Source organism: Dermochelys coriacea, chromosome 6, assembly GCF_009764565.3.
Source record: "Dermochelys coriacea isolate rDerCor1 chromosome 6, rDerCor1.pri.v4, whole genome shotgun sequence".
Classification (NCBI taxonomy): Eukaryota; Metazoa; Chordata; order Testudines; family Dermochelyidae; genus Dermochelys; species Dermochelys coriacea.
Window position 1 is genome coordinate 108,877,547 of NC_050073.1, and position 26,718 is coordinate 108,904,264.

The 26,718-nt window shown below is 44.2% G+C and overlaps 1 protein-coding gene across 16 annotated transcripts in view; it reads right to left on the reverse strand.

Annotated features, from left to right (window-relative positions):
- LOC119857420 (exocyst complex component 3-like protein 2) overlaps positions 1-26,718 on the reverse strand; it is a 101,208-nt gene that overhangs the window by 20,326 nt on the left and 54,164 nt on the right. For 7 of the 16 annotated variants that reach the window (XM_043515824.1, XM_043515825.1, XM_043515821.1 and 4 more), the window contains 4 exons: positions 13,471-14,062; positions 8,834-8,945; positions 5,134-5,208; positions 358-458 (listed from right to left, as the gene is read on the reverse strand). In XM_043515824.1, coding sequence (XP_043371759.1) covers positions 358-458; positions 5,134-5,208; positions 8,834-8,945; positions 13,471-13,931 — 749 coding nt within the window. In that variant the 5' untranslated portion in view covers positions 13,932-14,062. Of the gene's footprint in view, positions 1-357; positions 459-5,133; positions 5,209-8,833; positions 8,946-13,470; positions 14,063-16,544; positions 16,968-26,718 lie in introns of those variants that run through there. The other 9 variants (XM_043515831.1, XM_043515832.1, XM_043515830.1 and 6 more) reach the window with 6 other exon arrangements.

Sequence of the window (26,718 nt, forward strand, 5' to 3'; positions counted from 1 at the left end):
AGGGGTCACTGGATGAGGCCCTCAGACCCCAGAATATGCATGGCACTGGTACATTACTGTTACACACACAACACACCTGGGTACTAACAAGGTGTGAAATGTCCTTTTCTATTGTTTCCCAGAATAAATGTTGACCCAAGTAATTAAGAAAACCAAATAAGTCCAGAGGAATAAAATCTCCAAGAAAGGTGATGAAACTTGAGTCTGGTAGCTTGATGAGAACTTGCTGTACAAATAAATGGGGAATTGGGAAACAAAAATAGGTTCAGACAAACAAAAAATCACCAATAAATCTGCTACCATTTCTTTTTTCTTTTACTGATGATGGGTCAATGCAGAAAAAGATGGGCCTCTTACCTATGCAGAAAATGCAGAAGTTCTCCCAAACATACAGCTTCCACCTTGTCTTTTATGATATCACTGATATGCTGGACTGCCTGTGCCCTCCCTGTTAATACCTGTCGATTTAAGTAGTAATAGAACATTCTGAAGTTATTCAAATGTCATTAGGTGCATATGATTTCTCACATCTACTTCACCTTTGAAAGTCCCTCCATCATCTTAGGGAATGATTTAGTTCCTTGTTTTAAAAATCCTCAGGTGAATAAAAATACTCACTAGGGTCTAGATTTGGATACCCAGACTCACAGTGAATAGTATCTTACTCCACAAATGCTTCTGGTGAAGTCGGTAGGACTTCCTGGGCAGTAAGGTGCCATTCAGTGTGAATAAGAGTAGAAGAATCTGCCTCACATTTGGGCATTACTAGTAATACTCAGCTGTAGGGCCCACTTCATGTAATATTTGCCATCTTCATTTCTGTGGGGTTTGCCAGCAACTTTAGCATGACCTTGTATTTGAATAGATATGGGACTATATAGAGAAATGCCATCTTTGACCATAAAAAGATGCCTATATAAAAACTTACACAGACAGTATTCCTGGGGTGAGATGCTTATTCGACCAGATTGGCAGCAAGGAATAGGTGGGCTCCATTTCATGGCATAAGATAATAAATAGGGTCCTGGCAATTTGCTCACGTTAATTCCCCCTGACACCACCTTACACTTGCAAGTGGTAAGACAAGCAGAGCACTTAGTTTCTTCCTGCCAGAAGGATAAAAATCAGTCTCTGTTTGGATTAACTTGAACAGGTGTTAACACTACTAGCTGCTCTGTTGAAATGCTGTAGGAAAGGACCAGATGGAAAAAAGGAGACAGGTAGAATAATATATCCTGTGTTCAGCCCATGATCTACCTAGTGTCAGAGAGACAAATGATGACACACTGAGAGAATGGGATTTTCCATGCACTAGCCACAATAAATGTATCAGTTCATCAAAACAGGAGGAAGAAAACACATCCCCTTAATCTGAGCACGAGACATGTATTGTGAAAATATTGATAATCAGTTCATCTTTAGGCATAAAGAAAATGAAATTGCAGAAGTACTATTTTAATGATCTTACATTATGTGTAATATTACATAGTAATATTATGCATCATCATCATATTTATATACCTAAGTGCCACAGTGAAGCATCAGGTCCCTGTTGTGCTAGGCACTATATAAACACAGAACAAAAAGAAAGTAAGTAATATTTTCAGGATCTGACATTCATACAGCACTTTTCATTACAAAAAACCATCCCAAAGCCCTCTCCAAATAGCACCAACTATATACACCACTGAAATGCAGCCAGATCTAGCAGTTGTTAATCAGGGTACAGCAACACTATGCATCAGTTTAGGACAGCCAGTGAAGAATGCCGTATTGAGTTGACATGTACAGAATGGTAGCTGGGTAATCACATTCCACCTGAGTCAGGAACTTGATCAGGACATCAAGTCGGACAACAGTGTCTCTTGGAAAACGTGGTACACAGCATTCAAAAGGCAGCCTTTGGCCTGCTCTACAGTTAAATTTTGCTGGCATTGTCACTTCAGTTAGGAGTATGGAAAAAAAATCACACTTGTAGCTGACATAGCTATGCTGGCAAAAGCCTTAGTGTAGATGTAGTCATACTGGCAAAAAAAATGCTTTTTCCAGTATGGCATATTTCGTTTGGGGAACTGATACAAAATATACTAGCAAAATAACTCTTTGGCCAGTATAAGATGCGTCTCCATTAGGAGGCTTTGCTAGTATAGATATTATAGACAGTATAGATATAGATAGCTAATCTAATATGCCTATGTGCCATGTTAAAGACATCATTTTCCACCTTGCCTTAACCAGGCCTGTGCAGTCATTTGTGGCCACACTGGCTTCGATTCCTAAATACCTGATGGAGCCACAAAGCAGGTGCTTAGACATCTGATCAAATTTCAGACATAATTTGTGCCTGAAGAGAAACTGAGGGCACCGTCTGAAGATTTGTGCCTAAATATTTGTCGCATGTAGAGATGGGCCTGAACTGGAATCTCAAATCTGAATCCACAATCAGATTTGGGAGACGAGGTTGATTTGAATAATTGGATCTGAACCTCCCTGTAAGCAGGTGGCTTTCTTACTAGCCAAGGGAAGAACCAGGGCCATGCCAGAGTCTGTTTCAGGCCCTTGCATCAGGGCCATGGGCAGCGCATAATGGAGACTAGGAGAGGCTAAGCCTCCCCAAACCTCTCACTTCTGGGGAAGGGGGCATGGATTATCACATGCCCAGGGGCCCCTGGAAAAATTTCCCCCCACCAGAGTCACAGGGCTGGACGAGGTCTCACTCCCAGCTGCAGAGCTTTTTCGGTCTCAGGGCCACAGCGGGGTGTGTGTGAAAGGAGCAAGCAAGCAGAGAGCAGGGCCTCGGAGGAAGAGGCTGAGTGGGGAAGGCACATGGGCGGGGCTGCGGAGAAAGGGGAGGAATGTGGTAGGGCCATGGACGGGGCTGTGGGCAAAAGGAGCGGAACGGGGACGGGCTCTGGGCTTAGAGCTCCGGCAAGGGCCAAGAGCTCTGCTGTGGCCCCAGCTGGGGTTGAGAGCTCGACTCCAGCCAGGGCTGAGCTCTCAACCAACTTCCCCTCCCCATGACCCCGACCAAGCTCTCAGCCCACCCTGCCCCAGTTGGGGCCATGTGCGGGAGGGTCCAAACTCTCAGCTCCATCCTCACCCGGGGCCACAGGGTGGCTGAGAGCAGTGAGTAGGGGATGGCCTCACCCAAAAGAGGCTGGGCCTTGGCCGGAAGAGGCAGGGCAGAGTGCTAGCTTCCCCAAGGGGAAGCTTCACCCGCCGCCCGTGATCAGGGCACACTTTCACAAACACAAACTCAGGAAGTTAACAAAACAAAGTGATTCCCCCGACCAAAGCAGGTTGCAATGCCCAGAGGTTTTTCCCCTGCCTCTCCTTAAATCCCTTGCTCAGTCATGCGACAGGCAGGCGGCCCGTAATCCTTTCTTGGATGTTTCACCCTGTCTCACTGCCCCTATGGGATTGGTTCTGGAGGTAGCCCCTACTGGTGGAAATCTCATGAGAACACCTTGAGAGATTGCATAGATTCATAGAGTTTAAGACCAGAAGGGACCATTTGGTCATCTAATCTGACTGTCTGTAGCTCCCAGGCCACTACATTTCACCCAGTTACCCCTGCACTGAGCCCAATAACTTGTCATTTCAGTACCACCAAATCCAAACTCCAATGTTATTATACTCAATTAGATCTGCCTGCTGGCCGATTTGAGTATTTTATGACAAGCGGCAGGCCATTTGTGCAGAAGACTGACAAAATAAAAGGGAAAAAATGTCAGCTGCCAATAAATACAGACCTTGATTGGAACATAAGTATTAGTGTTTCTATTTTTTAACAGAGTTTATAAATCAACATTACCTGCAGTGCTTAATTTGTAATGAAAGAGATGCCAGGGCTTAGCCCCAGTACAAATTAAGCACTGGCTGGGCAGCCGAATAGTGGCAACTGCTGGCCGGGCACCCAGCTCTGAAGGCAAAGTCCCCACCAGCAGCAGTGGAGAAGTAAGGGTGGCATGGTGTGGTGTATTGCCATGCTTATTTCTGCGCCGCTGCTGACAGGGTGCTGCCTTTAGAGCTTAGCACCCGGCCAGCAGTCACCACTCTCCCACTGCTCAGACAGAGTTTAATTGGCAGGCCACACAGGAAAACTTGGCGGGCCAAATTTCAAAGGATCCTCAATTTGGCCTCTATATGTGCCCATGCAAATTTCCTGTAGTAGCTATTTTTGCAAAATATCACCTGCACATTCCTAGGTTGGTTTGACATGATTTTTTCCTGACAAATCCATGTTGACTGTTACTTAGTACCTTATTATCTTCTAAGTGTTTGCAAATTGATTGCTTGATTATTTGCTCCAGTGTCTTTCCAGGTACTGAAGTTAAGATGACTGGACTGTAATTCTCCAGGTATTCCTAATTCCCCTTTTTATAGATTGGCACTACCTTTGCTCTTTTCCAGTCCTCTGCAATCTCTCCCATCTTCCATGAGTTTTCAAAGATAATCACTAATGGCTCAGTATCTCCTCAGTCAGCTCCTTGAATGTTCTAGGATGTATTTCATCAAGCCCAGCCAATTTGAAGACATCTAACTTGTCTATGTAATTTTGAATGTGTTCTTGCCCTATTTTAGCCTCAGATCCTTCCTCATTTTCACTGGCATTCACTACGTTAAACGTCTGATCACTACTAAGCTTTTTGGTGAAAATGGAAACAAAAAAGGCATTTAGCACTTCTGACATTTCCATGTTTTCTGTTATTATCACTTCCCCCCCAGCCCTGCATTGAGTAATGGGCCTATCCTGTCCTTGGTCATGTTAGGAAAATCTGGACCAATGCCTCTACACCACATATTAAAGTTTCATGCAAACATGCATGCAGCACTTCAAGCATGAGCCTACCCACAACAAAGTTAATGGCAAAACTCCCACTTACTTCAGTGGAAGCAGAAGCAGGGTATTACTGAGGATATAGAGAAACATGGGAAAGTTCATTATTTTTCTTTTATACAAAAGAAGAAAAACCCTGCTCTCAGTGACACAGCTACAGCTGAATTCCGTAGGATTGCAGGTGTGCAACACAGCAGACTTGAGCCTAGATCTGTAAAATTAGAGTATATTAGCAAATGCTGAGGATGCGTGTAATGACTTGCATGCTACAAAAAACATCAGCTGTGGTTTACCTGAATGATTGTTGTGTCTGTATAGGGTTTTCCCCCTGCGGTAATTACTTGTCTGAGCGCTTCTCTTACTTCCTTCTGAATATAACAAAGTTAAAATACAAACATTTACAATATGACCCAATTTGTAATCTGTTAGGTTTCCCTATCTCACCCCACACCTGTGCATTTGAAGATCTTTTGCCTTTGTGTTATGCTCATTGTCCAGTCCTGTTTAACCCAAGCGGACATCATGCAGCTGCCCTATGGGAAGCTGGCCAAGGACTTTTGAATGCACCATAAACACAAAATCTGAAAACAAACCTGACACTGTAAAGAGAAGTTTCATTGCTTCAATGTGAACAGCAAAGGATTTTTTTTTATAAATTGGGCTTGTGCCCTTTTTTGCTTCTTATGATGAACAGAGAAGACCTGACATTGTTTAGCATTTTTTATTTTTTTAGATTGTGGACAGTCTGTTTGTTTAGCTTAGAAATATCAAGAATGCAATATCTGGCCATCCCTGTTTTTTGTGGGCAGACCTGTGGGAAGTTTAAGCGAATTTATGTTAGGCCCTTAACTTTATTGAAGAGATTAGAGTGCTGAATCTTTAACAAAGTATTAATTAATTACACCGTCATTCAAACGTTTTAACCAAAACCAAATGAACAGTCTGATGAAAAATTCTTCTCTTTCTTAGTAGCTAAAGTTTCATGTTTAGCTCTTGTGATGTCGCTAGTTCTCCAGTCACCACAGAGTCTTCCAATCTAGAGAGGATCTGAACTTCCCAAGTAAAAAACAAGCAGGAACCAAACCTCCCCCTCCACGCCTCAACTTTAAGGCCTTCTTTTTTCAGCATAAAAAATAGAGGGGGAAAGATGCATGCTCCATTTTTTCCCCTTTGTGGATCACTTTGAACTTGGGCATCCTGACAAGTTTACATCCAGCTGTGCATACCCTCACCCAGCTGTGTCCTCTATGAGAGGATGAATCAGCCATTAAATGACAATCCACAATGCTATGGGAAGAAAAGTTTTGAAAACTGGCCCCAAGTGGGGATCAAAATTCCCCATCATTGTATGTCAGCGCTTCAGGATGAATCCCTGACATCTGCACCAAAGAAATGCTGATAACTTGATAAATCTGCCTGCCAAGACAGCTAACCCACAGGGGCAGAAAACATCATCATACTAGTTATGAGAGTTCTCAGCACTGGTAGGCTGAAGACCAAAGTAGGCTGAATAGGGCAAGACAGGGTTTGGGTGAAGCCAAGTCTGAAGGTCCATTTGATTTGATTCTATCCCTTGTTATTTTCTATTTGTGAATGTCTTTGAAAACAGCCTTTTGTATATGCAAATATTTGGGCAATACTCCAATCAGAAAACAAACCAGGATGTCAATGAAAAAAATTAGACAAGTCATTATTCATTCTTCTTCTTCAAAGTTTCAGACACCCATGCAAGGAGCAAAAATAATACCAAGTGACTTACATGATCAGTCAGACACCAGAAATGTAATCTATTCAAAGACACCAACTCATGAATAACCCATAGGCTGACATTTTTTCATATGTCTTGATTATCATATAGTTATTTCCCAAAAGGAATAAAAAGGGTGAGATTCACAATCAAAATTATTCAGGATGGATAATTGCATCAGGTCTGCCAATGATGGAGATGCATTCTTGGAGCTGGTCTTACAGTGCCTACCATGATTATAGTCACATCCTCATCTGAAACACATGCTGAAGAGAGACATGAAGAGCATGAGGTCTTCCCTATAGTCCTAATTCAGGAAAGCACTTAAGCACGTGCTTAACTTTAAGCATAAAAAAATCAGACTTAATCACATGCTTAGATGCTTTCCTCAACAGGTGCCTATATGAGTATGTACATGACTAAATATGCCTTTTCCTTCAGAAATCATTCCTGGGATGCTGCTGTGGAAAGTGTTATGCTCCATAGTATTTCCTGAACTGATTCAGCACATTGTAGTGGTTTTCCCCTCCCTCACTAGCTGGGTTGCAGGTGGATGTTGTTTGAGAGAGGCTGGGAAAACGAAAGAGATAATGTTACAGGGCCTGGTGCCATTGCAATGTATACCGTCAAAAGTTCTTCTCTGTCCTTTGGAGCCCACACCACATTCCTACAAAGCATCCTTCTAAGGGGTTTTTAAATAAAAAAAACAACAAAACACTGTCCTGGAAGCCTTGGGAGTTGGAGTCATGGTTTGACTGTAAGGCCCTCTTCCCCACTCAAGCCCCACTAAGGGTATGTCTACACTAAATGTAAGCCCGGGGTTAGTGGCCCTGGAGCCAGCTGGGCTTGAGCATCTGCATTGTATCTTAACCCTATGTTAAGACTTTTCTAACCCATGCTCAACCCTGGGGCTCTGGGATCCACACTGCAGTGCACAGACCCAAGTCAAAGTAACCATATCCCAGAGTCCCTAGCTGCCCCCTACCTCTGAAATGTGGCCACTTTACTGCCCTAGGGCCATGGTGCACTGTAGGAAAACTTTACTGCCTGCCCTGCACGTTACCAGGAAGCAGCTCACTTTGCAAAAGGCTTGATCGGTTTGCTCTCCACAGCAAACCCAGGAGGGCTCTCTGATAGTGGGTTTGCAGATCAGAAGAGAATGGGTTAACACTGACCTGAGCTGCTGCCATTTGCAAAGCCATTTGAAAACAGCTTCCATTTTCAATAGAGTGGATTGCAGATTGTTGGGACTGAGAAGACTAAGGAAGTTGTCCCGTGGAATTGTGGGATACTTCCAGCTGACATCCGGGAACCAAGTCAAGCAGGGCTGCATCTATACTGCAAAGCAATAGGGCTTGGACCCTGAGTCCTGGCTTACCTCGAACTCGGGCCCTGGGTCTGAGCCCTGGGCTTGCGCAATTACAGTATAGACGCAAGGGGGATTAGGCCTGAGCCCATGCTCAAGCACAGGCTTATGTTGCAGTGTAGACATGCCCTTAGAGGCTCTGTGGGGTGTCTGTGTGCTTTGCCAAGGAAACTGTATCTATGCCAGCCCCACAAAGGTTAGCATGGAAGGCCACTTTGGGGCAGGCTAGGGATGACCATAGATCCATATTACACAGATCCAGAGGCCCCAGTATCCTGCATGACTGGTGCAAAGGGTCTGTGACTATACTATAGGCTGATTAGCATCAATAGGGAAAGGGGTATGTAGTCCCATGAAACAGCCCTGGGTTAGTTGGGGGGTGGATTTCAACTCCATGGTCTCCTGTACTCCACCTGGATAGAACCCAAATACTCTGATTTTGTGTGTGTGGAGTGAGTCCTCCCCATAGTGCAGGTATAGTAATAGCATGAAAAGAGGCAATGCAAAGTTCCCAGTAGCCTCTTGCCAAAGTGCTCAAACAGGGCACCACCTATCGGCAAGGAAGGCAGACTGCTGTTTGTGGACCTTCAGTTCTGGGCTTCTTTACTGAAACTACCAACACATTGAGATGGAGGCCGTTTGTGATGTAGGCACCTGTCTGCTAGGAACCACCCTGAGGCCACTACCTCATTTAATACTATTCTCTGTGTGGTATGTTTTCATTCTCCTACTAAATAAACAGATTGAGGAGTAGAGCCAGGGGGAGCCAGTTGGGCAGGACTATTTGACCTTTTCTGTACATGAGCCAAAACAACATGTATTATTAAAAAGAGAATGATTTGGGGTGACAACCAGGTTTGCTAGAACTCCATGTTCTTACCTGGATGACTGTGAGCAGCTTTTCCTCCACATTTGAAAAATTCCACTTGAGAACATACGCATCAGCTAAGAGCATCTGCCGTGGAGTCCAGCGGGGCATCAGCAGCTTCTCACTGTCATTGCACACAGAAAACAAAATTGCAGTAAGAGTGGCAGTTTTCCAGTAGCTTTGTGGCTCTTCCAATCCCAGTACTGAGAATCTGTGCTTGGCTATGGCTATATTTGTGACATGTAGCTCACCTGGCTAATTGTGCACAAAGCATGCACAAAGCAGCATTCAGCTCTCATCTAAGGAACAGCTGCAACTAGGTAAAATATTTTTGATCGTCCCCAGCCCCATCCTTTTTGATTCTTCTCTTTTTGGCTCTTTTTGTGGCCCCATTCTCCAATTACATCTTCCCCTCTCCTCTGTCTCACTCCTTCCTGCAGCTCTCTTGGCCTTGTCTTCACTAGAAAGTTGTACTGCTAGTGTAGACCCTTCCGAATCCCAGTGTGGATACAGCTATATAGGTTCAAAGGTGATATTCCTGTATAGGAAGGGGAAATAACTATACATTACCAGTATAAGTCAAAAGGCTTTGGAACTCTCCTCCCCCCTTGGTCCAACAGATCATAGATTTGGTGACCTTCAGAACATGCCGTAAGACACACAATTACACATTTTCCCAGGCTTTTCTTGAAGGGAGTGTGTATGTGATTGATGGATGGGATGACTGAGGAGTCAGAAGGCTGGGCAGAGTAATGTAGTTTGACAATGGGAAGAGGAGGCAAAAATTCTTTACATCTGAAATAGGGTCTGCTGGTGTCACTGGGTTTGGGCAGCCTATGGTTGATCTTCAAAATGTGCTTTAGGTAACATTTGTGTAATAAGCCTAGCGTTGAGAGAGGTGCAGTGTACAAGTTCAGATAAATATGGTTACAGCTGAGAACACCTGTTATATTTGTCGTGAAAGAGATATTCGGCATAGTTAAATGCAAAGACCTTAGCACCATCAGTCCTCCCAAAAGGTCTATTAGTTCTGGGTACTCAAGAGTCTCTATTGGGAAATAATAGAGCTCTCCTGCTATTTCCACACAAGCTACGTTGATTCATGTTCAAGAGTCAATCATTAAAGCAAACATTCATATTTTACAGAATATACATGATAAAGTCTGTGTGGATAGATACCATCCCAGGGCACCCCCAATGGCCTGGGATGGCACTGCACACACCTTGCCTCAGTTTCCTCTGACTTCTCAGAATAATCCACTTACCCCCAGAGTCTTTAAAAACAATATTCCTGCCACCCCAGGGTCTCCTTTATTCAGATTAATCAGCTCCCCCAAAAGAACGCTCCTTTTAGATTCAGGGTTTCACAGCCCTCCCTCTTGGTCTGTGTGCATCTAGCCCCAGCCCCCACAACTTGTAAAATCTACCTTCAAGTTCAGAGTATCCACAGTCCTCCTGCATGGGGCCTGCCTGTGTTTACCCAGTCAAGCTAGTGGACTTTCCCCTGAGGTTCAGAGGTTGCATAGCCCTCCTTCTTGGGGCTTTACCCTAGTTGAGTTCTTCCCCTCAGCAGCTTCTCCTGACTAGGCTTGGAACCTCCTTTTTGATTCATCCCCCAGTTACCTGACTACTCCCTTAATCCTTCCCAGGTGGGTCTAGCAACCAAAACACCTGCGTGGGCCAGCTGAGAGAGATGAGAGCCATGTCTCACCCACTCTGCAAGGTTCCTGGTCCTGGGCCCATAAAGGAACACTAGGCTGGGTTTTTCCTGTCCCTTCCCTTTCCTGTCCCCCCTCCCAGAAACTAACTATTCCATGGGATCACCTGCCTCTCATCTCCTTTCAGGTAACCAGAACAGACATTGGGTAATTGGCCTCTCACACAACCTCTCCTGACCTTAAAGAACCAGAACCAGCCCATCATAATCGCTCTTAAAGGGCTGGGAAAGTAAATAATATTTGGCTGCAAACATACAGCCCCAGTTCAGCAAAGTACTTAAGCACATGCCTAACGTTAAGCATGTGACTAATCACTACTGAAGTCAATGGACTCCTCACTTGCTGAAGTCATCGCGCTCTTTGCTGAATTGGGGCAACCAAGACATTTCCCAAGTTGTACAGTCAGTTCTTAGGGTCTCTGGCTTCCAGAACAGCACAGAGATGGAGCACTGCTTGGTCAGAACTGATCTTCACTACAAATTTATGCTGTTAGGATAAGGACAACAATCATTACATTGCAGGGTGCAAAGTTTAAAATGAGATGAGAAGCTACACAGAATAGAAAAAGCCACATCACCATAGCAATAAAAATTATCAATGTATCCAGACTTTAATGCAACTGGTATGGTCTACTGATGATTATCCCCACTAACACGTTCAAAGCCACATCTACAAGTTCTTAAGTACACAGGGAAGGATGTTCAGTGCTTAAATCACTAGCTTGTGCTGTGGGAAACACAGGTTCAATTTCTGCTCTGCCACAAACATCCTGTGTGAAGCTTGGCAAATCCCCCAGGCTCTCTGTTCCTCATCTGTAAAATGAGGATAATAGTGCTCCCCTATAAATTCTTTAAAGATACAGTAGTGAGTTCAGATACTACGGTGATAGAAACCATGTAAGTACCATAGCCAGAAAGAGGTTCGGTGTATGCTGAGGGAACTGCATCCATGGCCAGTATTCTGGAGACAGGCACAGATGCTCCATTATTGGTGAGAATTGTTAATGTCTCCCTGTGGGAAGGCTGGATTCTATTCCCCATTAAACAAGAAGAAGTGCTGCCCCTGCTAAACAAAGTACCCCTAGGATACTGTGATCAGTAATAGGCACCACATTACCAGGAGAAACAATCTGCAGGGAGTTCAGAGACGAGCAGTGCACCCCACTATGCTTGCTCTGTTCTAATGCAGCTCACACCATGGGGAGCCCTTCATCTGTTAAGCTCAAGGCTAAATGGCTGCAATGAGTTGTCTTGTGCTTGAGCCATCCTTGAAAAGCACTTGAAGGCTTCACCTGGCCAGAGTGCAGGGGCTGACCTTGGGAGTGGGATGAGCCATCTGTGGCTAGAGGAACAGATTATGTGCTACAGATGAGTTCCACTCAGTGCAGCAGAGCTGGGGGACTGTCAGAGGGCTGGTTACAGCTCCCCAATTCTTTGTTCAGCTCTTCCCTAACATAGGTTAGAGTACTATCTGCCAGTTAAAAACAGATGGAGCACCATACAATCCAGCCACACCTCTGAGCCACGGCTGCAGCAGGGGTAATGCAGGAGCCCACTGTGCTATCCCTAGCACCACTGGGAACTCCTCAACAGTGGAATCCCCAGGTAAGATGCAGGTGATTTCCAATCTGTGAAGCACAAAGTGAGCAGAATAGGGAAGTCAATCTGCCCCATAATGCCTATTCTTTAGACTAAGAAAAGGAGTACTTGTGGCACCTTAGAGACTAACAAGTTTGTTAGTCTCTAAGGTGCCACAAGTACTCCTTTTCTTTTTGTGAATACAGACTAACACGGCTGCTACTCTGAAACCTATTCTTTAGACTGTCTCTCTCGTCAGTTCTGGGTGAAGTTCAAGGCTGCTGTAGCGCTTTAGTGAAGACGTTCCTACGTCGACATAGCACTGTCTACTGGATTTTTTCATATCCTTGAACGACGTAGTTATTCCAGTATAGGTCTGTAGTGTAGACATGGCCTAGGTCTGGAAAGGAAATCCATTCACTAAGAACAAGCAAAATCAAACTTATAGAAAAGACACTGTTATGTGGGAGGTTGGATGGCTCCCATGAAGTGTGTCTTTAGGCTATGGGCAGTGCTGGTAGGCATGATAGCTGCCTTCCATTACATTAGGCTAAATGAGGGAGGTGTTAAATGCCCCTTTCATGAGTAATAGCTGAAACAATAGAAGCTACCACCCAAAATAACAGACCAGCATGGCAAGGCTGGAGTAGGAGTTGAGCCATGTGGTCTAAGGAATTTTTCCTGGGGCCTGAATACAACCGCAGGGAGGCGGGGCATTGTTTGATCGATCTGAGCATGTCTCATCACAGGTTTCAGAGTAGCAGCCGTGTTAGTCCTGTATTCGCAAAAAGAAAAGGAGTACTTGTGGCACCTTAGAGACTAACAAATTTATTAGAGCATAAGCTTTCGTGAGCTACAGATGCATCCGATGAAGTGAGCTGTAGCTCACGAAAGCTTATGCTCTAATAAATTTGTTAGTCTCTAAGGTGCCACAAGTACTCCTTTTCTTTGAGCATGTCTGTGAGCCAGAAGAAGTCAGAAGCAGACAGAAAGCAGCAAGAAATCCAAGGAGACAGTAAGAGAAGTGCTAATAGCGAGACCATGAGAGAAAGCCAAAAGAGAGAGCTGGAACAGAGCTTGAAACTGTGAGCAAAGAAAATGCCTCCTGCTGTTTGCTTCCTACTGTGCTTAGGGAAACAGGACTTTGTGTCCATACTTTGTAAATAAATAGGACTGCACCAAAGACATACCTATTATCAATTTCTCCTCCTAACCCACAAGGGCCTGAATATTGGCTAACCTTTCCCTTTATGTTCCTTCAATAGCACTACCTTGAAGCTCAAGAAGGATGATGCTCAGAACTAAAAGAGAAACTGAAAGATATAAAGAAAAAGAGGAATTACTTCAAACATACCTTCTGTACATATTAAAGCCCCATTCATAAATGAGAAGACATTTGCTGAAGCTCATATCACCGTCTGTAAGTGTGGAAAGTTGAGAAGACAAACAGGCATGACAACATTTTGTATAGATAGTGAGCAATCCTGCTTCTTTGAAGACATCTCTTTTGCATCTCAGGTTGGGAAAAATTGTGGTTTCCAACTGACTTAGATGATCTTTTAATGCAGACTCATCTGTGTTGCTAGCAGACACAAAGGAGGGAATCTGTGTTGCCATGCACTCCATTAGCAGTTTCTCCAGATCTTTATTCCAGTATTTTGGGCTCCAGGTTGAAACAGATTCCATGTCTTTGACACGGTCAAACCATTCTTTTTCTTTCTCTTTCTCCCACTTCAGTGATTCACCTACTGATTTCAGTGGCTCCAGAAACATACTATCGCTTCCACTGATTGCTTCTTGTACAACTGACCACATTCTTTCTGCTACTTTTTTGTAAAGTAAGTCAATCTTTATTTCACTCTTATGTTCAGATTGTTCCAGATCATAAATGTGATTACAAGCTTCAAGAAATTTTGCTTGATCTATCAATTCACAAATGGCTTGATCTGAAACAGTAAAAATACAACCAGAAGGTTATTGACTTAGCTATAGACTTTTCTATGGCAATCATCATACTAATTACTGAGCAACTCACAGATAATAAGAATATATTCTCATAACAGCCTTGTGAGGTAGGGTATCATTCCCATTTTACAGGTGGGTAGACTGAGGCCCGGTGCAGTTAAGTGATTTTCCCACAGTCATCAACAGTTAGGCGTGGCAGAACTTATATATATATAAGTTTGACAAATACTATTGATGTTTGTTTTTCAACACTTTTCAACATTTTTATCCATTTACACATTTTCACAGTTGCACATAATTATGGGGTTTAATCTTTTTTAAATTTTTGATTGATATAAACTTTCACAGTTCTGGGAAATGGGATGAGTCAGACAATAATTTTTTAATGACAGTAGATGCTACAATTCAAAAAGTTAAAGGTTTATAACCCTTAAAACACAATTGTCAACATCACAAGTCAAAACATACAAAGTGAATAGCCTTAAATCAAACTCTAATAAGTTCTCAAGCAGCATTAAAAAACTAACTCTTCCAAGCCTAGCTATAGCAGAGCCAGGAAGGGAACCTGGATCTCATGGGAGCCTATGCTTAACAAGCTGGTGTGATTGGTGATTGGTCACACCCTGGAAACAATTTCAAATACATCTGTGGAGAATGAGGGAGTTGTGTATTATTTTTTATACATATCATGTGCATCTCAGTATACTTGTGCCTGATTTCATAGAGTGAAAAGAGGCTGGAAGTGGGAAATCAACAGGAAATGAAACAAATGAAGCAAAGATAAGGTACAGTCCATAGAATACAAAGCGTCTCTAAGGAGACAAGCAAGAGGCCACTGATTGGAGAATACTCAATGCCTGGCTCCAGCTCCTATGGCAAGGTGCACTCTTCCAAGACCTAAATCAGGATCAAAGGAGATGCTAAAACTTTAAAGATATTGGCCTAGGAAAGAAGGGAGTTGAATGGGTTGTCTTGATGGGGACAGACACCACATTGGGAGAGGGAGTCACAGAGCATGTTGCAGAACTCAGTGTCACTCTTCTGACCAAAGATGGGATTAACTGTGTTGAGTTAGCAAGGAAAGATTAAGGTGTAGGGTAAGGGGAATATGCACACAGGCATTTTTGCTGGGTACCTTTGCTCTGCATGCTTTGTACCTTTGGGTGAATAACCAATTCTTTGTTCTGAAGAAGCTGTTTCTGTGTCCCTGCAAATCCATTCTGTCACAGGCTCCCAGAGGAAAAGGACCTGAAGGTGCCAAACCCAATTGGGTCTGTCAGGTTAGCTAGAGGGCTGCATCCTGAGATTTAGCGTAAGGGTGGTAAAGTCACATGGTTCCAACCTTGGGAGTGGTTTAGGCAGAAAGGTCTGTCACCTGAGGGGTGCACTCGAGAGGGATTAAGGGTTTGTCTACACTGCACACTAAGCCCGGGCTTGGACTCAGGTTTGAGCCCAAGACCCCTTTCCAGCCACGCACAAATCAGTCTGACTCAGGTCAGCAATCACCTAGGACCCTGCTAGGGAGTGGGTCAGAGCCTGAGACCCACTGTGACTCAGGTCCAAGCCCTGTCATTTTGCAGCATGGACGCAGGTTAAGCCGCAGACCTGTGACAAAAGGTCTGCATAGTGCAGTACGGATGTGTTAGCAAGGTTGTGAAACCCAGGCCCAGCAATTGTAAACCCAGGTTTACAATGAAGTTTTTGGATGTGCAAGCATGGGTTTGGAAATACCGACTCCTCAAGCATGGGTCCCACAAACCTGAGCTTGAGGGCATTGGAGACGCACCTTAAAAGGGGTCTAAAGCCCAGCTCGTCCTGTAACTGTGCCTATATCTTTACTGTTTGTCATTAGAGTCAGGATCTAGGAGGGCATTGCCCTTTAAGGGATTTAAAATGATGATTCACATAGGAAAATATTTCCCAGAATCCAGCTTCCTACAAAATGCTTTATTACATCTAGTTAAAAGTGTGCTTTTAACTCTCTGGTTCTCGCAACAATCACTAAATATCAATTGCCTGTGGCAACAGATTTCTTTGGTATCAACATATAAGGGCCCAGCACCTGCCAATAGATGTAGCATGGAGAGGGAGCTAAGTTGGCATAGGTTACCTACACATGCCCCCCCTGCACATTACTGGAAGAATAGACCACGATATGAACATTCTTACAACCAAACTCTGCTTTGTATCACATCTTTCTTACAAACTAACCCAAGGTGCTTTGCAGGGATGGATAATACAGTTGCAAAGTGAAATACAAATGAGCAACAGAAAAGGGAGTAAAATTAAAAAACACAGACAAGGAGAAATATACATTTCAGAAAGGATCTGAAACGAGAGGTGAATCCAGGAGGAGGAGAGAGATAGGAAGCCTATTCCAAACGGCAGCAGCTGATGAAAACAGTCTCCATGGTGAGAAGAAACAGAGGAGGCCAGTGGGGAGGACAGACTAGCAGAGAGTACCTGAGAGATATTGCCTCCCACCAGATTCTTTGTCCACAGGCTTCTCTTCAGTTTCCTCCTTCACAGAGGACAAATTCTTCAGCAATTTGACTGCCATATTTTTCACTCTCTGTCTCCCCTTTGATTTCTGCTTCTCTCTCTCCTTTTGAGTCTCTTTGGGAAGCATTGATGCATTTTCACCAGAAGATGGTCCCTGCAGCTTTCTTCCTCCAATGAATTGGCAGCAGGCACGCTTCATTTTCCTCATACTCCCAGCAAGAGCCAAGTGTTTGTTATCAGATTGGGAAGGCTAACTGGAAAATGTTGGCACCACGGTAACTCAATGTGATTTTACAGTCTCAGCCTTAAGAGTTCTTCTCCGTGAGATGACGTCTGTCCCCAGATTCAGTGTCAGTGCTCCTGCCTGCTTTAACTGACTTCCAGACAACTCAGACAACTTCATATCACAGTTTAGTCCAATAGTTTATATAAGCTACCAGCTCTATTATGTAAATGATCCCTTGTAGCATTACAGCAGCAAACGTTTAATACATAACCTAACCACAGGTGCTGGAGGAAAGCCAGTGGAATTTTCAGCAGTTTCTAAATGACTAAAATTCCCCTGGATGCTGCCAACTTATTTAGATTCAGAAACTTCTCAGTCCAAGAGATTTTGTTGTTGATAGTGTCCATGAATACACACAGCAGCTCTACACTCATGCACATGCCTTTCTACTGACTCTGTGTTATTTCTCAGCACCAAGGTCATCCCTTATTTTAGACTCAAATTGCCTCCACCTTCAAGAAAATCAAGTATTCTGCCCTTGGGTATGCAAACCCCAAAAGGACTGGCATTGGTTTTCATTGTTGGGATATGACATTCTTATGTGATAAGAGTGGACCTGAACCCCTGGGGTACTCAGCAGCTGCCTGGGACTGCCCCCCAGCAGTTATACACAACCCAGCATTTTTAAACGAAGAAAATGAAAAGTTTAAAGTTATGGGGGCAACTATCCCCTTGGTTATCATCCAACAAGAGAACAAGCCAGCCTCTCTCATCCCTCTGTATGGTATCCTACATAATTAGGGCTTTTCTTTTCATATATGCAAGTACAATAACTCCCATTGTCATTCATGGGGATGGCTGTAAGTGTGGAAAGAGGAACAGACACATTAAAATGTATCTTTAAATGTATCCATTGTATTACTAAAAGTCTATTGAGCTATACCTATTTACACTAGCTGAGGACCCAACCCTGAATATTTAAAGGGCAAAGCAACTTGTGCCCTTATAAATGCTGATAATCCCCAACTTTCTTCCACTGCTATTATGACCCATTAGAGCAGAGCAAAGAATCTGGAATGAATAATTTTTTCAATTCATCAAATTTTGTCATTTATGTGTGTGTGTGTGTGTGTGTCTGTGAAATGTATATAAACAGACTGATTTTCTTGTAATTCAAATGAGTTCACTGATTGCATTTCTGCTAATAACTATTGGGTTGCAAATAATTCACACATCGTGAATGTTAGCAATTTGTTCTATATTGCTGGCTTCCAGAAATCACATAGTATTGCTACTCTCCCCCAACTGGCAATAGGTAACCCAGAGTGTGAATTACAAAGCTGAGAATTCTATAACCAAATATGCAATTTGAAATTTGCTTTTGGCAAACCCTAGAGAATCCAAGCTGATTCTGATTCCCTCCAGCAATTCATGCAAGATAAAGTCAAGAACTCAAATGTTCGCAGCAAACCAATTCCAGTTGTCATTCACCTCCGTGATACTGCAGCAGTAAAATGATCAGGACTTGGATGGACCCACTTATGTGCAGAGAAAAACATGCTTGATCACATCATAAAGGGGAAAATGGTTTCCCTCCCTCTTGAACACAACAGTCCTGGACACTATGGTGCTAATAAACGATGGTCACATAAACACCACCCTATACCGGAAACCTACTGACCGCTATGCCTACCTACATGCCTCCAGCTTTCATCCAGACCACACCACATGATCCATTGTCTACAGCCAAGCTCTACGATACAACCGCATTTGCTCCAACCCCTCAGACAGAGACAAACACCTACAAGATCTCTATCAAGTGTTCTTACAACTACAGTACCCACCTGCTGAAGTGAAGAAACAGATTGACAGAGCCAGAAGAGTACCCAGAAGTTACCTACTACAAGACAGGCCCAACAAAGAAAATAACAGAACGCCACTAGCCATCCACCTTCAGCCCCCAACTAAAACCTCTCCAACGCGTCATCAAGGATCTACAACCTATCCTGAAGGACAAGCCATCACTCTCACAGCTCTTGGGAGATAGGCCAGTCCTTGCTTACAGACAGTCCCCCAACCTGAAGCAAATACTCACCAGCAATCACACACCACACAACAGAACCACTAACCCAAGAACCTATCCTTGCAACAAAACCTGATGCCAACTCTGTCCACATATTTATTCAAGTGACACCATCATAGGGCCTAATCACATCAGCCACACTATCAAAGGCTTGTTCACCTGCACTTCTACCAATGTGATATATGCCATCATGTGCCAGCAATGCCCCTCTGCCATGTACATTGTCCAAACCAGACAGTCTCTACATAAAAGAATAAATGGACACCAATCAGACATCAAGAATTATAACATTCAAAAACCAGGTGGAGAACACTTCAATCTCTTTGGTCACTTGATTACAGACCTAAAAGTGGCAATTCTTCAACAAAAAAAACTTCAAAAACAGACTCCAACGAGAGACTGGAATTAATTTGCAAACTGGATACAATTAACTTAGGCTTGAATAAAGACTGGGAGTGGATGAGTCATTACACAAAATAAAACTATTTCCCCATGTTTATTCCCCCACCCCAACCCCACCCCGCTGTTCCTCAGATGTTCTTGTCAACTGCTGGAAATGGCCTACCTTGATTATCACTACAAAAGGTCCCCCCCCCCCGCTTTCCTGCTGGTAATAGCTCACCTTAACTGATCACTCTCCTTACAGTGTGTATGATAACACCCATTGTTTCATGTTCTCTGTGTATATAAATCTCCCCACTGTATTTTCCACTGAATGCATCCGATGAAGTGAGCTGTAGCTCACGAAAGCTTATGCTCAAATATATTTGTTAGTCTCTAAGGTGCCACAAGTCCTCCTTTTCTTTTAACAGGAACAATGATGTTCTAATGCACTGTGGGTGGTGGTAAAATGCAGGAAGCCCAGAAAAGGGTCCTCAATATGGTGAGCCACAGGGCTGTGCTTCATGACGTGTGCTTTACCAGCCAACAAAAGATCCAGTGGGAGGCTAACGTAGGTAAGATGGGAGCAGAAGTGATGCGTACACAACTATGTATATCTGCTAGTCAAACTCCACACTGGGGGCAGAGGAAAATTCTGTCCCCTCAACACCTACAGACATTTTCTTGGGCCCAGATCTAGGAAGAGGTTCTGGCTCATGTTTACCAGACTGAATTCATACACAGTAAATATAATTTAATGCATCAAATTGCAAAAAAGTATATTCATGTTTTAAAAGTCTCTCTAAACTAATAAGAGAAAGACAATTGAGGTGTTAAAGGAGCACTCAAGGAAGATAAGACCACTGAGAAGAAGCTAAATGAATCCTTCGCATCAGTCTCACTGCAGAGGATGTGAAGAAGGTTTCCACACCATTCTTTTTAGGTGAAATTCTGAGGAACTGCCCCAGTTTGAAGTGTCAATAGAGGAAGTTTGGGAATAAACTGATAAATTAAACAGTAATAAGTCCCCAGGACCAGATGGTATTCACCCAAGAGTTCTGAAGGAACTCAAATATGAAATTGCAGAACTACTAACTGTGGTATGTAACTTATTGCCTAAATCAATGCGATTTGTGCTCTGTGCCAAATGACTTACTCCTGGGGGAATTCTGCATCACTGTGAATGCAGAGAATTCAAATGACTTCTGACGGGGAAGCAAAAGAAAGCCTCAAGACTGGTCACGTGTCCCTCCCCAGCAGCTCGGGCAGGTCGGTTTGGGTGCCTGGAGCAGCCAGTAAAGACATAAATCACCACCAGGGGAGAAGTGGGGTGCTGGGCAGTCATGCGTCTGAGAGAGAAAGACATTCTGTCCCTCTCGCATGCTTTTGTGACATGCTTGGCATTGAGGGGCAGGGCTTTGGGGTTTTTCTGAACAGGTAGGCATGGGGAAGACTCTGTCCCCTCAGGCAGAGCAGAATGTAGCAGCCTGCCTGCTTAGTGAATTGTTCCCATTGCCTTTGTGAATTACCCAGGAGTATAAAACAGGTGTAAACATTTTAAGGTTCCTTTACATTGCCAGAGTGGTGTAAAGGAATCTTATTGTAAGGACAGTATGGCTTATAAATGCTTATGGTGCTTTAGTGATTAGAACTGATCTAAAAGTTTGGACTGAAAACATTTCCTAACAAAATATGCTCCATGAACTGTTTGCTACTGAGCTTTCTGGAGATGGTCAGTAGCCAATATAAATTGTGAGTTTGATTCACCAGCCCTCATCTGCTCTTCAGTTGCCTATGATGTAACACTGAGCATGTGGCTGCATATATTTGTTGACTAATAACTAGAAATAAAGGGTCAAACTTACCTACATTAGTATTAGAGAAAGGAGGTTTGAGGATTTTCTCTAATGCTGTCCACTCCCATTCTCCAACCGTTATATTGTAGTTTAAACAAATTACCAACATAATTGAAACCAGGATGATTATATTGTGTTAGTTTGACAAATAAAATATGCAGAATTTTAAAATATTGTGTGTAGAATTTTTAATTTTTTGAAGCTGAATTTTTAAATTTTTGGCACAGAATTCCCCAGGAGGAACGACTGGAGGATAGCTAATGTAATGCTCATTTTTCAAGAGGCAATGCTGGCAATTAAAGGTCAGTAAGCCTAACTTCAGTACCAGACAAAATGGTGAAAACTATAGTAAAAAACAGAATTATCTGATACATAGATGAACTTGATTTGTTGGGGAAGAGTCAACACAGCATTTGTAAAGGAAAGCATGCCTTCCCAATCTATTAGAATTCTTTGAGGGGGTCAACAAACATGTGGACAAGGGTGATCTAGTGCATATACTTTACTTGGACTTTCAGAAAGCCTTTGCAAAGGTCCCTCAGCAAAGGCTCTCAAGAAAAGTAGGCAGTCTTGGGTGAGAGGGAAGACCCTTTCATTGATCAGTAATGGGTTGTAAAACAGGAAACAAAAGGTAGGAATAAACAGTCAGTTTTCAGAATGGAGAGCAATAAATAGTGGTATCCTCCAGGAATCTGTACTGGATTCAGTGCTGTTCAACACATTCATAAATGATGTGTAAAAAGGGGTAAACAGTGAGGTGGCAAACTTTGCAAATGACACTAAATTACTCAGGATAGCTAAGTTCAAAGCAGACTGTGAAGAATTACAAAGGCAGGGGTGAAAGTAACTAAAAGGACTTAGCAGTACTCCAGAGTCCTGAGCAGGGGGGCATGGTCTCAACTGGAAGAGGTGGGCCTTTAAATATCCAAGCCCTTTAAATCAAGATTTAAAGGCCCCAGGGCTCCGTTTGTGGCTGGGAGCCCTGGGGCCTTTAAATCACCCCCAGAGCTAACAGCTGCAGAGGCAGCTGGGAGCCCTGGGGTGATTTAAAGGGCCCCAGGCTCTGGCTGCCACTACCGCAGTGGAGCTCCGGGCCTTTTAAATCACCGCTGGAGCCCTGCCGCCGCTACCCCGGGGCTCTGGCAACGGGGCTCGCAGGCGCTTTAAAGGGCCCATGGGCTCCGGCTGCTGCGGGGAGCCCCGGGGGTTCAGGAGGGGTGCTTTAAAGGGCCCAGGGCTCCCCGCAGCAGCCTGAGTCCCTGGCCCTTTAAATCAGTGCCGGAGCCCTGCCGCTGCTACCCGGGGCTCTGGCAGCAGGGCTTGGGGGGCGCTTTAAAGGGCCCGGGGTCTTTGGCTGCTGCAAGGAGCCCCGGGGGCTCTGGATGTTGCAGGAGCCCCAGGGGTGCTTTAAAGGGCCTGAGGCTCCCCGCAGTGGCTGGAGCCCCGGGCCCTTTAAATCAGCACTGGAGCCCAGCCGCTGCTACCCCGAGGCTGCGGTAGCAGGGCTCGGGGGGCACTTTAAAGGGCCCAGGTCTCCTCGCAGCAGCCAGAGCCCCTGGCCCTTTAAATCACCGCCGGAGCCCTGCCACCACTACCCTGGGGCTCCAACAGCAGGGCTCGGGGGGTGCTTTAAAGGACCTGGGGCTGCGGCCACTGCAAGGAGCCCCAGGGGCTGCGACCACTGTGGGGAGCACTGGGGGCGCTTTAAAGGGCCCGGAGCTCCCCGTGGTAGCTGGAGCCCCAGGCCCTTTAAAGCGCAGCCAGAGCCCTGCTGCCGCTATCCCGGGGCTCCGGCAGCGGGGCTTGGGGGAAGGGCTTTAAAGGGCTTGGGGATCTCACAAAACTGGGTTGACTGGTCAATGAAATGGCAGACGAAATTCAATGTTGATAAATGCAAAGTAATGCACATTAGAAAACATAATCCCAACTGTACATACAAAATGGTGGGATTTAAGTTAGCTGTTACCAAGATCTCAAGAAAGGGATCTTGAAGTAATCGTGGATAGTTCTCCGGAAACATCTGCTCAGTGTGCAGTGGCAGTCAAAAAAGCCAACAGGATGTTAGGAACCATTAGGAAAGGAATAGATAATAAAACAGAAAATATCATAATGCCACTATATAAATCCACAGTATGCCCGCACCTTGAATACTGCATGCATTTCTGGTGACCCCATCTCAAAAAATATATCTTAGAATTGGAAAAGATATAGAGAAGGGCAATAAAAATTATTCTGTGTGAGGAAAGATTAAAAAGACTGGTACTTTTCAGCTTGGAAAAAAGACAACTAAGGGGGGATATGACAGAGGTCTATAAAATCATGATTGTGTGGGGATAGTGAATAAGGAAGTGTTATTTACTCCTTCACATAATGTAAGAACCAGGGGTCACCCAAAGAAATAAATCGGCAGCAGGTTTAAAACAAACTAAAGGAAGTACTTCTTCATACAGCGCATAGTCAACCTGTGCAACTTGTTGTCAACGGATGTTGTGAAGGCCAAAAGTATAACTGGCTTCAAAAATGAGTTAGATAAGTTCATGGAGGATAGTTCCATCAATGGCTATTAACCAACATGGTCAGGCATGCAACCCTATGCTCTGGGTATCCCTCGCCTCTGACTCCCAGAAGCTGGAAGTCGATGACAGGAGATGGATCACTTGATGACTACCTGTTCTGTTCATTCCCTCTGAAGCATCAGGCATTGGCCACTGTCGGAAGACAGGATACTGGGCTAGATGGATCATTGGTCTGACCCAATATGGCTGTTCTTATGTTCTTATGATAATACACTCAGAGCTAAGCTGAAATTCCACTCTTAACTTGCTCTGTTTTGTTTAAATAACTGCAATTTGTTTTGTTTTTCTCTCATTACTGTTAACAAGGGAGTCAAGGAGCTACATCAATTTCCAGCAGCTGAGTATCTGGTCCCATTAAATATTAAAGCCATAGTTGTTACAAACCATATATCATTAAGAAATGGTTTCACTACATATCAGAACTTAAGGGGTAAATTTTCCATGCAGCATTTAAAATGAATGGGATACATGCAGTTAAATCTCCGGGTATGGCATCCAGAATTTACCCCATGGTATCCCTACATTTCTATGCCAGGGAAATCCTACTAGTTTCTATTTTGAAACCATGTATATTTTATCCTGCTTTTTGTCTATATTTTCTATTTTTATCCTGGTGCCTCAAGTTTCCTGGCTCTTTCCTACTGTGCAAACTATCAGATAACAGTTACATTGTTATACCAATAAAATAAAAACCAGCAGGATCTTATTAAAGGGGAAAAGGCAAAATGCCACATTTATTGTGAATACAGAAAGAATCATAGTAAGCAGTTAGAAAAGGAGTACTTGTGGCACCTTAGAGACTAACAAATTTATTAGAGCATAAGCTTTCATGAGCTACAGCTCACTTCACGAAAGCTTATGCTCTAATAAATTTGTTAGTCTCTAAGGTGCCACAAATACTCCTTTTCTTTTTGCGAATACAGACTAACACGGCTGCTACTCTGAAGTAAGCAGTTAGTTATAGCTATAACATTCCATTCAATTTTATATTTATTCACACATTCATTCATACACACACACACACAGATTCTGCAAGGTTGTTATCATAGTTACCAGCCTTAGAGTTGCTCATGGCAAGTCACTGGCCAGGTGGCCTGGACACGAGGCGGGAGCAAGGCCTTTTCAGATGCACATCTGATGCTCCTGGAAATTGGTTTGCAGAATCACACCCCAAAATTCTCAGTTTCTAGAGTCCATTTTTATAGGAATTTATTCCTATGCCAGTCTATGGGAATTGCTTCATCATGCTGTTGCTGAATCAATCAGCAGATGGCACATTCCTGATGGCTCCGTGTTGTTCTTCAGTTCTCCCATCCTTGAGGCTGTTGGGTGGATTCCAGTCTGCCCTCCGGGGGTTCTCTGGTTGTTTCCACTTGACGCCTTCTTCGGCTGATGGACACTGGATTCTTAGGCCTTGTCTACACTACAAAATTAGGTCGAATTTATAGAAGTCAGTTTTGTAGAAAGCGTTTTTATACAGTCGATTGTATGTGTCTCCACACAGATGCTCTAAGTGCATGTAGTCGGTGGAGTGTGTCCACAGTACCGAGGCAACCATCGACTTCCGGAGCATTGCACTGTGGGTAGCTATCCCACAGTTCCTGCAGTCTCCGCCGCCCATTTGAATTCTGGGTAGAAATCCCAGTGCCTGATGGGGCTAAAACATGTCGCAGGTGGTTCTGGGTACATATCGTCAGGGCCCCCTTCCCTCCCTCCCCTCGTGAAATCAGCGGTCTGCTAAACCCAGTTTTGAGTTCTATCCTCGAGGGGGCCATTCTGTTTCTCGCAAAGCCACCCCCTTTGTTGATTTTAATTCCCTGTAAGCCAACCCTGTAAGCCATGTTGTCAGTCGCCCCTCCCTCCGCCAGAGCAACGGCAAACAATCGTTTCATGCCCTTTTCCTTGGATTGCCCAAGCAGGAGCAGACGCCATAGCACAGCAAGTATGGAGCCCATTCAGCGCACCACAGCAGTTATGACCATTGTAAACACCTCGCGCATTATCGTGCAGTGTATGCAGAACCAGCACCTGAAAAACCAGGCAAGGAGGCAACAGCAGCGCGGTGATGAGGACATGAACACACTTTTCTCTAAAACCGCGTTCCCCTGCAATTTGGAGATCATGGTTTATGATTAATGGGACAGGCTCATGATTAATGGGGCAGGCTCATGCCATGGAATACCAATTCTGGGCCCGGGAAACAAGCGCAGAGTGATGGGACCGCATAATGTTGCAGGTCTGGGAAGATTCCCTGTGGCTGCGAAACTTTCGCATGCGTAAGGGCACTTTCATGAAACTTTGTGACTTGCTTTCCCCTGCCCTGAAGCGCAAGAATACCAAGATGAGAGCAGCCCTCACAGTTCACAAGCAAGTGGCAATAGCCCTGTGGAAGCTTGCAACACCAGACAGCTACCGGTCAGTCAGTAATCAATTTGGAGTGGGCAAATCTACTGTGGGGTTTGCTGTGATGCAAGTAGCCAATGCAATTACTGAGCTGCTGCTGTCAAAGGTAGTGACTCTGGGAAATGTGCAGATCATACTAGATGGCTTTGCTGCAATGGGATTCCCTAACTGTGGTGGGGCTATAGACGGAACGCATATCCCTATCTTGGCACCGGACCACCAGAGCAGCCAGTACATAAACCTCAAGGAGTACTTTTCAATGGTGCTGCAAGCACTGGTGTATCACAAGGGATGTTTCACCAACATCAACGTGGGATGGCCGGGAAAGGTTCATGACACTCGCGTCTTCAGTAACTCTGGTCTGTTTAAACGGCTGCAGGAAGGGATTTACTTCCCAGACCAGAAAATAACTGTTGGGGATGTTGAAATGCCTATAGTTATCCTTGGGGACCCAGCCTACCCCTTAATGCCATGGCTCATGAAGCCGTACACAGGCACCCTTGACAGTAGTCAGGAGCTGTTCAACTGTAGGCTGAGCAAGTGCAGAATGGTGGTAGAGTGTGCATTTGGACGTTTAAAGGGTCTCTGGCACAGTTTACTGACTCGCTCA